The 12,591-nt window shown below is 32.9% G+C and overlaps 1 protein-coding gene across 1 annotated transcript in view; it reads right to left on the reverse strand.

Annotated features, from left to right (window-relative positions):
* KIAA0825 (KIAA0825 ortholog) overlaps positions 1-12,591 on the reverse strand; it is a 390,853-nt gene that overhangs the window by 296,807 nt on the left and 81,455 nt on the right. The window contains exons 5-6 of the mRNA XM_049769174.1: positions 5,109-5,203; positions 1,325-1,540 (exon numbers count right to left, since the gene is read on the reverse strand). Of these exons, the coding sequence (XP_049625131.1) occupies positions 1,325-1,540; positions 5,109-5,203 (311 nt within the window). The remainder of the gene's footprint in view (positions 1-1,324; positions 1,541-5,108; positions 5,204-12,591) is intronic.

The raw sequence follows: 12,591 nt of genomic DNA on the forward strand, positions 1-12,591 counted from the left end.
AAGGTAATATCAGTTTAACTGAAATAGGCCAAGAATATCACAATCTCATGCATCATCTAATTGGTAAGGAGTTCCAGAAAAGATGTCTCTAGTTTTTTATTATTTATTATTATCTGCTTCTCCTCATTTGCAAAGGGGATATTATAATGAGAAAGCATATTTTGCCTTCTTTGAAAATAACCCAAGAGTTTTTGTAAAATGGTCTGGAAATTCAGGGTATAGACAGAATAGAAAAAAAAGGAGAGGGCAATTTTGAGAAATTTCTTTAAAAACATTTCAATCATAGATTCCTGAACATATTGCACATTTAATACTGAGCAACTGTATTTCTCTATTTCCATAATTACTTTCTATTTTATCAGTATGTTTTGTATTCTCAAACACACATAAAATTTTAAAATTGACACTAATGAAATGGAACATTCACTAAGGTGTGAATAAAGACAAAATTAGATGAATAAATCCAGGGATTCCAAGAGAGTTTCTGGATAAAATGTATGACATTTGGTAAATTTGAGTTTCAGATAAACCACAGATAATTGTTTTAAGACTAGATTGTAGGCTAAACTGTGTGCTCTGAAAATTCAGGGTTAAAAGTCCTAACTCTCAATACTTAGTCATGTGACTATTTAAATACATAGCTTATGAAAAGGAAATTAAGTTAAAATAAGGTTTTATGGTGGTCCAATTAGTGTTTTGATAAGGAGAAGAAATTTAGTCACAGGCATATATACAAGGAGGAAAGACCTTTGAAGAAACCAACAAAGTTCACACTTTGCTTCAAACATCCAAATCTAAAATCATGCTAATAAATTTGTTTGTTTGTTTGGGGCCATACCCAGCAGTGCTCAGGGATTACTCCTAGAATCAGGGTTGCACTAAAGAATCACTTCAAGTAAGATTCACGGATGCTGGGGATAGCACCTGAGCTTCCAGAGAGCAAGGCATGCACCTTACCCATTGTGCTATCTCTGGCCCCTATTTTCTTTTTGAAAATAAGAAAATTAAGAAAAGTTGTATAAACCAATGATATATTGGAGCACTTTCAAACTCCTAAATTTCTTGGAGTATAATTCAAACAAGTAGTTTCTCCAATTCCCCAGGGTTCACAGAAACACCCTCTTTCTAGTTGTCACAGAGGAACAAGTTGGCAGCAGTTAAGCTTAGGTGCTCTTCAAGTGCAGTGACCCAAATGTTTGTCAAGATCCCACCACATTTTATTAGTTTCCACAGGTTATAATGCCTTATATTAAACAGCAACAACAACAACCACCAAAATGCAGTGTAGCCACCCATAGACCAAACAAATTTCCTTGATATTTGCCTTTGCAATTTTCTTTGGCTCATCCAAGTGGCTGTCTTGACAAATTTGCTGGACGTTTTCAAGATGCATAACATAGCTTACAGATGAAGATCTTTCATTCTGTTCCCATTGGAGAATTTTTGTGGAAAAATCTTCAATTGTTGTTGTTATAGAATGTGCCAGGGGAAGAGACACTTCTTGAAATGCACTTCTCCAGCTAAAATCTGGTAAAATAGCCTAAAATATACATTTATATTAACTGATATTAATACTAGTTCAGCAACAAGTGCTTCTATTGTTACAGACAAAGTTATTACTTTCATTCAAGAGGTTCAATATAGGCTTCCTTTGATAAACTGTAAAAGCTATTCTTATAATTTGAAAAATATTACCTTGTGAATAAAGCAATATACAAAAACATGTGCATTCTTTACACACAGTAAAATGCTGACATTTAATTTTAATTCATCAGTAGATTTAATCAAAAACTTTTCAAAATGTAATTTCTTAAATATAGTTCAATAAAACCATCTTTATGAGAGCTGAGTGTTACACTTACTATTTATCACATAAAGCAACCTTTGAATTCAATATATTTAATAAAGTCTAAATTAGATTTTTATAGTCTTTTATAGTTTATTGTTAACAAGCATTGCAACACAAGATAGCATTTAATATTCAATCTTTTATTTCTTTTTCATTCTCAGAAATAAGACAGGCAAAAAATAGCAATAAGAAGTAAATTTCTTCGAGAAAAAATATGCAATTGCTCCATTCTAGATTTTCACTTGCTTAGAGTTTAGATTAGTTTCTTCAGTCACAAAGTGGTGTGTAACTATTTTTGTTGCAGAAAATGAGGAATCAGAATAGTTTGCATTGCTATGTGTGAGAGGACAGAAAAATTGGGGCAAAGACTGGTGCTTTCTTTTCAATTTTGAGGGGAGTTTTTAACTCATATGGCAATATACTTATGGATGTATATTTCCTCTAATTCCTCTGTTTTCTATAGTACAAAACATTATGGGCAGTAGACCGAAACTATATTTTAATTAATTCCTGTTTTAATGTAATCCCATTTACAGCAATAATTTACCTCCTCCAACTTTAGAAGACACTAGACTCAGTATTCTGCCTGAACTACTGATTTTTCTGGATCACAAGTTTATCTTGTTAGAAATTAACTTGGATAATTATTTAGGTTTCTTTCCGTCTAAAACTACAAAAATTCTGATTATTAGCTTAATTTTCTTGTACATACACCTCACTCAGCTAGTTTAGTACTTTAACATACACATATACATATATTATTATACAAAATAATAAAGGGGAATCTTTAGTCCCAATATTAGGTGATTCCACAACTACTTAATCAGAACAAGTGGCTTTAATCTCGATTCTCATTGCACTTGTAATTAAGTTTAATTAAATTTTCTTTTCAAAAATTTACTCAAACCTTTATGAACAGAGGGCTAGAAAATACAACTCTCATCTCATATATTGAAAGTCATCAATAGTTGAATCGACCCAGTTTATGTAATCTTTGTTTGAAATAAAACTTCAGAAGTATTTCCTTCGAACATACTTTGGATAAAAATGTGAAAAGGGAACTATAAAAAGAACTACTACTACTACTACTACTACTACTACTACTACTACTACTACTACTACTACTACTACTACTACGTTCCTCCCCTCAGGGGCATTTCTACTAATGAAACCCATTCATTTACTCACCACAGAAATATGATCTGTGAAAACTATCATTAATTGACATTGTGACCATTTGTTTGTGTATATTTATGTTACTTATTTATGTTTATGTGATAATTACTGCTGCCCTTAGTAATTTATGCATAATTATATGTTAACTAATCTGAATTATTTTTAAAAAATGCAGAAAGCCAAGCACATTAGTAGCTTCTTTAAAAAAAAAAAAAGAAAACCATTATCTTCTACCATTCACATCTCCTTCTTAAAGTTTACTTCAAACAGAGGGATATAGTACAGGAGTTAAGGTAATTAATTTCCTTGCACATAGCCAAGCCTTCTTCAATACCTGGCACCACACATGACCCCTGAGTAACTAGAAGTGATTCCAGAGCACAGAGTCAGAGTAAGCCTTGAGCTTCACTAGATGTGGCACACAGAAACAAAACACAACAAGAAAAATGAAAGTCTATTTTATTTTAAATTATTTTCTTACTTCTACTTTTCTTTCTGATGGTTGGAATCATACATAGCCCCCCCCCCCCAAAAAAAAAAAAAAAACAAAAAACTAGAGAATACTTATTTGTTGATTCAGGAAGAAAAGTGTGTGGAGGGGGAAATGGGGCTGGAGAGATAGCATAGTGGTAGGTCATTTGCCTTGCAAACAGCCGATCCATGACAGAGGTGGTTCGAATCCCAGCATCCCATACTGTCCCCTGTGCCTGCCAGGAGCAATTTCTGAGCACAGAGTCAGGAGTAACCCCTCAGTGCCGCCAGATGTTACTCAAAAAGAAAAAAGAAAAAAACGGGGGAAGTGATAGCACGCGGTAGGGCATTTACTTTGCACATGGCAGACCCAGAAGAACCTGGGATTCAGGTTCGATTCCCGGCATCCCATATGACCACCCCTAGCCTGCCAGAAGCGATTTAGGAGTGCAGAGCCAGGAATAACCCCAGAGTGCTGATGGGTATGGCTCAAAACCAAAACTGAACCAAAACAAAACAAAACAAAAAGAAAACACTGGCTTTCCGTTCTGTACACAAAATAGATGGCAATTAATCATAACTTTTGGTTTGCCTTTAGGCTACATTTGGCAGTGTTTAGTACTTATTCCTGGCTCTGAGTTCAGGGATCTCCTGCAGGACTTGGAAGAACATACAGAGTGCCAGTGAATGAACCTGGATCAGCTGTATACAAGGCAAGAACCCTGCTTGCTGTCCTACATGTCCAGTCTCAAATACTTTTTGAATATTATATGCTGCTAACTTCAAAGTAGCTATTATAATTTCTGGTTCTAGTAACATTTATATTTTTTCTTGAATTTCTCTGTTAAAACTATGCTATTATGTCCTTGTTTGGTGTAGCACTGGAGTGTGAGCCTAGGGCCTCACATACATGTAACATGTTTTTTACTGCTGGGACACGTTCTTTGCCTTGGGATGTATGCCTCGTGGGAGAATGGTGAAGCTACATATCCAAAGCACAGAGTCAACAACACCGAGTCACAACTCTGACAACAAGAACTCTAAGCTGCAAGCACCAAATTTTGTAATGTACTTGTCAAAGTGACAGGTGGAAGATGGGAATGGGATGTGGGAGTGATATGATAGAGTATGGGAACAATGGTGGAGGAGTTGACAATGGTAGTGGGATTGATGTTGAACTAATATGCCTAAAGCACAATTATTAATAACTTTATAAATCATGATTCTTTAATTAAATTAAAAAATTAAACTGCAATAATATGTATATTACATCTTCATTATTTGTACTGCTGCCAGCATATAAATGGCATAGCATTGTACTAAAAAAAGTTTATTTGGGTTGGAGTGATAGTAGAGTGGGAAAGGTGGCCTTGCATATGTGGGCCAAATTCTTAAGTTACAAACAATAATTGGGATGAAAAGAACCAACTGTTGGCTTTCAGAGCTTCATTCTTCCCACAGTAGAGGTTGTGCAAGGAGAACAGTGATCACACTAGACTGGTTTGATGTCATATGCAAATATTAAAATACAACCTATTAACTCATAAAGCATTCAGAAACATATGTTGATTCAATTAAATGAGCAAATAACCATCTTTTCCTCTTCACTTACCTCTTGTACTGGTAGTAATTGCTCAGAAAAAATCATGGCTTTATTTTCTCTAAATTTCTCTGTTGCAACTCCACTGTTGAATGTCTCCCAAGTTCCTATACAGTGGAAGAAAACATAAATACATATGAAAGTAAAACATACTATATATAATTAATAAATTCAGGTTAAAATTCTATGAAACACCAGTATTAATTGTATGTACACACTTATGCCACAAAACAGAAATCAGTAAGGCACAGGATGATTTTTTCCCACCATAATCATTTCAAAGTTAGAGAAATATTTTCTACACATACAACTATCTGAAATGGATTTTATTATATTCCTGCCTTCTGTACATGTATTTATAAACTATAGATACTTTTGTCATTAGCTTACTTTATATTGGTAGTCAGGATATTAAGAGTAGAAAGTAAACATTATCGTCTTTTTTTATTTAAAAAGTCAAACTCTAAGGTACTGTACTTATATGTGATTATGTTCTTTAGCACATTATTCCTTATTCTTGTAAAATAACAAATAAAAGTACAGAGCTAATCATGAATTTATTAAAAAAATCTTTCTCCAAATAGGAATTCAATTCATTTGAAAAACACACTAAAATAATTAATATTTCTAGCTCCTAAAATTGGTCTATTTCCTTAATGTTTTTATTAATTTATATTTTGAATTAAAACTCTTGATGATTGGGGAAAATGAATCTATAAAACCATAATCAATAAATATGACAAAATAAGTCTTTCTACTTAAAAAAATCTATTAGTGCTAGTTTAATTTGAAATGAATGACTTAGCATTTCTCTCCCCATAATATTTTTTGCTTAGATGTGATATATAATGAATTACGTATGCCAGGCTTTTTTGTTTTTAGTACCATAAGGCAATTTTTATTTTAAGATTTTTAAAGGTTTTCTAGTTATGCCTTGGGAAAAGAAAGTTCAAAATTTAAGTATTTCTTCTCAGTAGGTTAATGATTAGTATGTGCTTCTAAATATGAGGCTATAATATGTTGTTCTAAATGTAGTTTATATATGCAGTAACATAAAAAATTCTGCAAGTTTACTTATGAATGATGCCTAAGAATAAAACACTACTTTATTCTGAGTTTAAATTTCAAAATCTTGTATTTAAAGTGTCCAGAAACAGAAATAAATCTTTCTTTTTTTTTAAGTTACACGTGGGATTGTTCACATCTTACTCCTGGCTTTGTACTCATGGATTACTCTCGGTGGTATTCAGGGAGCTATTGTAGTGCCAGGGCTTGAATTGGGGTCAGTCACATGCACAATTTTTTTTAACTTTTGTATTAGCTCTCAGGTCTTCTTTTGGGAACATTAGGATTTTCCTATGCTGAAGAAAAGTTTTCCTTAACTCTAGTGTTTTATAAGCATTTTTGATTTGTGTTTTCTTCTGAGAAATGAATAAAGAAATAAACTTTCCATCTCAAATATACAATATGATAATGAGATCATGGTTGGTGTATATTTGCCACTCTCTGTTTCCCTCCTCGCCTCAGCCAACTCACAATCTTTTTGCAAATTGTCCGTGGGTCCTAAGGATCTGTGGACTGAACCTTAACAATACTGCATATACAAATTCTTATTTTTTTGCTTTCTTGGGTCACACCCGGCAGCACTCAAGGGGTTCTTTCTAGCTCTATGCTCAGAAATCGCTCCTGGCAGGCTCGGGGGACCATATGGAATGCCAGGATTCGAACCAACGACCTTCTGCATGCAAGGCAAACGCCCTACATCCATGCTATCTCTCTGGTCCGGCATAAACAAATTCTTAGTATTTTCTCAAACTGTCCAGTTTTTGAAGATATACTTTAGTTTTTAGAGTAATTTTAGGTTTATAGAAAAATTAAGCAACAAACATAGAGGTCCAAATAGTCTCTCTCCTCTTTTTCTTTACAATAACCCTTTGCATTTGTTTAATAAATTGATGATCAGAGACTAATTGATGATTAGAGTTGATGAAAGATAATCATGGTTTATATTTATATTTGAGGCTCATTCTTTGTGCTTTGTAGTTCTACTTTGCCAATAGTGTAGTGTTTCATATTCACCATGGCTGTTGTGTACAGAAAGTAAAACTCTCATGTTTTACCTGTTCATCTCTTGTCCCCTTCACATTCCTGGATTTTACAGATAATTTTACTGTTTTTATGCTTTTTCTATTTTGTTTATTTCAGAATATTATACAGATGGACTCAAATAATACCTAGGTTTATTCAATTGGCATCTTTCACTTTGCCATTTTAAAATATGCATTTAACATATTTAATATATGCACTAAATTTCCTCTATCTTTTCATGACTTGATATCTCATTTCATCTTATAATTAAATAATATACCATTACTCATTCAGTCTACTGAAGGATATCTTTGTTGCTTGTTAAAATAGAACCAAACCATCTTCCAAAGAGATTGTACAATTTACATTCCTATCAGCTATGAATGACAGTTCCTATTTCTACATATACTTGCCAGAATTTGGTGTTATTAATCAACGGTTTTTTATAGCTATTCTAATAAATGTAAAGTTGTCTTTCTTTGTTTTAGTTTTTATTTTCCTGGTGAAATATGATATTGAGCAACTTTCTCCAGGCTTATTTGCCATCTCTGTATCTGCTTTTGATGAGGTATATTTCCAGATTCTTTGCCCATTCTTCAAACCAACTTAGTTCTCTTGTTGAATCATAAGTTCTTTATATATTTCAAAGACAAATATCTTATCAGATAAGTTTTAAAAATATTTTTCTTCAGATTAAAGCTTATTTTCTTTTTTACTTTCTTAATGATCATATCTTTTTGGTTGGCGATTTCATTTTTAAATTTTACTGCCCAGATATATATGTGTAAATATAAGCTCAAAAAAGTTTGCTCCACTGTATTGTGTGTGTGTGTGTGTATGTGTGTGTGTGTGTGTGTGTGTGTGGTGACAAATGAAAGGGGGAAAGAACCCTACACATCCGTTAGTACATAGATGGCTAAGTTATAGAACATGCAATGAAGAGTTATTTTGAGTGGTTAGAAAAATTAGATATAGGTCTGACTGTTAGTGAACAGAAATTCTACACAGGATGCAAGGTACATTATACTATTTAAACATTGCTAAATTTATATGAAAATTAAAGCTAGACAAAGAAGTGGAAAACACTTAATTTTTGACAAGGTGATTGTGCTATTTTAACATGGATGAATATACATATATATGTATCTCTCTATGTATATCTACACACATATATATCAGTTTCTGAAACTTCTTACTTCTTTTTCTTTTTTTTATTTTATTTTTGGTTTTTGGGTCAAGCCCGGAATATACAGGGGTTACTACTGGCTCTGTGCTCAGAAGTCCATATGGGATGATGGGATTCAAACCACCTTCTGTTCGAATTGGCTGCATGCAAGTCAAATGCCCTACCGCTGTGCCATTTCTCTGCCCCTCTTGAAACCCATTGATGATGACCAGTTTTATAGTGAAGCTAGAAAATCCCTAAGCAAATATAATAATATTCAAAATATAATATATTCCCTCAAATTTAAATTTATTCCCTCCATCTCAGTTCTTAGAGAGAATGGAAAGAGACCATTTTAAGGCAGATTAGTGAGAATCTTAACTATTAATTTCATGGTTTTAACAAGTGATGGCACTTTTATATTTATCTGCATTGTCATTTTCAAAGTTTAGTATTGTAAAAATATGAGCTCTTTGAGCATTTTATATATTATTTCACTTATTCAAAATATAGTGAAACTATAGATAAATTATTAGCACTACCTAGAGCAGGTGGTCTCTGGCTCATCACACTAAAATATAACTAATAATACGTAATGTACAGTTATAATGTCTATTGAAGAAAACGCCTACATGAAGGATGTAGGTAGAGTGCAAAGGGTCACAGAAATGCCAGCTGATGCGCCGCCTCCCGCTACAGAGTTCGCTGTGGTTCATTTTGCACTTCTGGTTAGTTTCAACACTGCTGCTTTCTTTCATAGAGAGTAGAGGTTGGCAGTACTTCCCTGTGACATCCACTTTCACACCCAAATTGGTCTTCATAGGCTCCCATTGTGTGCACTACAAAGCAACTTGCCTTGTTGGCAGCTCTAAGTGGGAACTACAAGTCTTTCTTTTCTTTACTGTTCTTTACTGGCTCACAAGCAACCTCCCACCAAAAGCCGAATCTGTAGAAGAGACTACATCCAAGAGATAATACTATGATAAAGTATGAAGAGAAGCCCAGGTGGCCACCTTGCAAATTTCCAATGTGGAAGCCTTCGACCTCTCTGCCCAAGAAACAGCTAAAGTCCTAGTGTAATGAGCTTTACAAACCCTAGGAGCCTCTTTACCTTAACTACATACGCCTCCCTAATACAATCCCTTAACCACCCAGCTAAGGAACTCTTAGAAGCCATTTGACCCCTCTTAAGACCCCCTAAGAGTACAAACAATCTTTCAGAAGATCTGAAATCTTTGATTCTTCTGAGACAAACCCTAAGTGTTCTTACATCCAATTGAAACAGCCATTGCTCTTTGTCATTGCTGGGTCTAAAGAAAAATGATGGCCAAGAAGCCTCCTGGTTTAGATAAATCTCAGATGCCACCTTTGGAAAGATTGAGGAACTGCCCCCAAACAACTTTATTCTCAAGGCATATTAGAAATGCCCCATAAATCAAACCCAAGGGCAAGCCATAAGATGTGATGACCTCAAAGAAATACAGTAAGTCACTGTACCAGTCAAATAATGTCCTATAAATTTATGAAATAACCAAAATAGAATACCATAAAATCATGCCCAAACAATAACAAATAAAAATAATAAGTAAATCTATTTTTTCCTCAGAAAAATATTTCTTGTGCTTCCACAAAATCTTTTGTGCCATATTCAAATTTCTAAAATCATGGCCAATGTGGCCAAGTCTACAGAAAGGAGGTAAATATCAAAGGAAAAAGGAAAATATTTGGCTAATGATCTTCATTTTTTCTCTATGTGAAGTTAAGCACCTGGATATTTTTTAAAACATCTGGACAATGGCAAAAATTACTTTCATCACATTGTTTTGGTTATATAGACATAATAGTCAACTCTTTCCAAGATCTTTATTAGCAAAATATGCTCCAATCAAAAGAAATACAAAAGAAACCAAATTGTTTCATCTATTTTCCCCGTTCTCTGCCACAAAGGGTTTCTAAGTAAAACATTAACTATCAGGATACGTAAGATTAATTTGGGTTCTTTAATCATTCATTTCAAGGAATCTTTTCTTTCCTGCTTTAAGAAACCAAAGCTTTTGATAAGAATTGATTAGTTTGGCTACACTAAATAAAACATTTAAGATTTTCTTGACAATTTCTCTCCACATTATTCTTTTCAGGAAGCCATTTACATAAAACTATGTCAGGTTAAATCAGTCTTAGATTTGCTCCAAAAAGTTAATTTCAACTATGAAGAACACATATATCACAAGATATATTCTAGTATTTAGACATTCTTAAACCTGTCCTTCAAAATGTCTTCCATATGCTCTGAAATTTATAAGGAATTTCTAAAAAACACTATTATTTATGGAATTTAAAGTTGTTTTTATTTTTATTTTTATTTTTTTTTTGGTTTTTGGGCCACACCCGGTAACGCTCAGGGGTTACTCCTGGCTATGTGCTCAGAAGTTGCTCCTGGCTTGGGGGACCATATGGGACACCGGGGGATCGAACCGCGGTCCATCCAAGGCTAGCGCTGGCAAGGCAGGCACCTTACCTTTAGCGCCACCGCCCGGCCCCTAAAGTTGTTTTTATATGTTCATTGCTTATATAGTAACAATTTTGGAGCTTGTCATATCAAAATGATATCATCATCTTTTGATTTTATTCAATAATAATAAATATTTTTTCAAATATATATTCTTCAAGACTCAAAATGATATTTGAGTATTTTAATCAAAAATTTTAATTTTATGTGGTTGAACTTGCATTTTCTTTTTCTCCTTTTTTTGAAATCAGTGTCAAAATTTTTCTTTAAATTTGACCACTTTATTTTTATATCTTTTTATTTCTTTCTGACACAATTCTAATCTTGAGCATGCTGTCTATAAGGGAGAATAGAATTATTAGAATTGACGTCTTTTCAAAAGCCAGATCTAGGACAAATATAAGAGGAGTCCAAAGTGTAGGAGTCTTGTGTTTTAGAATTTACTCTGTTAATCTACTCCTCCAAAAATATTTCTAGGGACATGAGTGAAGGATGTCAAATCTTAGCAAACATAATGATTACTAAACCCAAATGTCAATTGCTCAAGGTACCAACATGTCAATCAAATGTTAGGATTCCATATTTCTCTATTTAGATCTCTCTTTTAGACCTAGTCATTCTATCTATAAGATCCTTTAAGGTCTCATATAATTTGCTAATTAAATCTACTTTTTTCACTCATCCTTAAAGTTGGGGGTTGAGTTGGACAAACCACAGGGGCTATTCCTGTCTCTGTACTAGAATGGACCCATAGTGGGCTCAAAGCACCAGATATGATACCAGGAATTAAACTCGTATCAGCAACATGCAAGACAAATATGATGCTTATTTCCCATACTAACTTTTAAGGCCCTTTAAAGTTAGAGTTTTATATTATAACTTCCTTTAAACTTGTAATCATATACTATAACTTCCTTTATACTATATAAAGGAACTTTATACTATATGAAGTTGTATTGTCAAATATTTTAAAAATATTAAATTTATTGTCAGATTTATAGACGGCAGTCTATAATTTTTCAAATTATTTCCAAATTAAAAAATTATTTACTTTATATATACTTTATAATTATCTGGGATATTTATACATAATTTAAAACATAGGCTGTTAAAACATGCTTAATAAAAACTCCAATCTTATGATCTTTTTTTTTTTGCTTAAGCAAAATAAAGAAAAACAGAAGTAAGCATATTTAAATAAGAAATCCATTTTAGCGTTGAAATATTCAAAATGATTATTAATTACTTTTCTCACTCACTGAATTAAGTCCAACTGTTATCATTAATAAAAATAATATAAGGCTATTTTCCCAAAATAAACTATCTCTATATCTAATGTATATACATGCATAAAGTATGTGTTTTCATATATATAGTAATGTATAAGAGGGAATTTTGAATAGTTAGATACGAAAATATACATCATACTTTGATTAGTATGTCTTTAAATTCTACCTGAAAGTATAAAAACATTTTATATACATGAATTTATTAAGTTCAACTAAACTTAAAACATACAATTTTAAATGATTTCATTTAAATCATTTCACTAAATCATTTCACTCATGCAATCTTAAACAATAAATTAGAATAAAATGTGTTGAGTTTATTATTAAAATTTTTGTTTGTTTTATAGCCACCACTGACAGGGCTCTTTCTCCTAGCACTATACTACAGAGATCACCTCCAGGAATAAGTCTTGGAGGTATTTGGGGAGACCATCATAATATAAG

Source organism: Suncus etruscus, chromosome 2 (assembly GCF_024139225.1).
Source record: "Suncus etruscus isolate mSunEtr1 chromosome 2, mSunEtr1.pri.cur, whole genome shotgun sequence".
NCBI lineage: Eukaryota > Metazoa > Chordata > Mammalia > Eulipotyphla > Soricidae > Suncus > Suncus etruscus.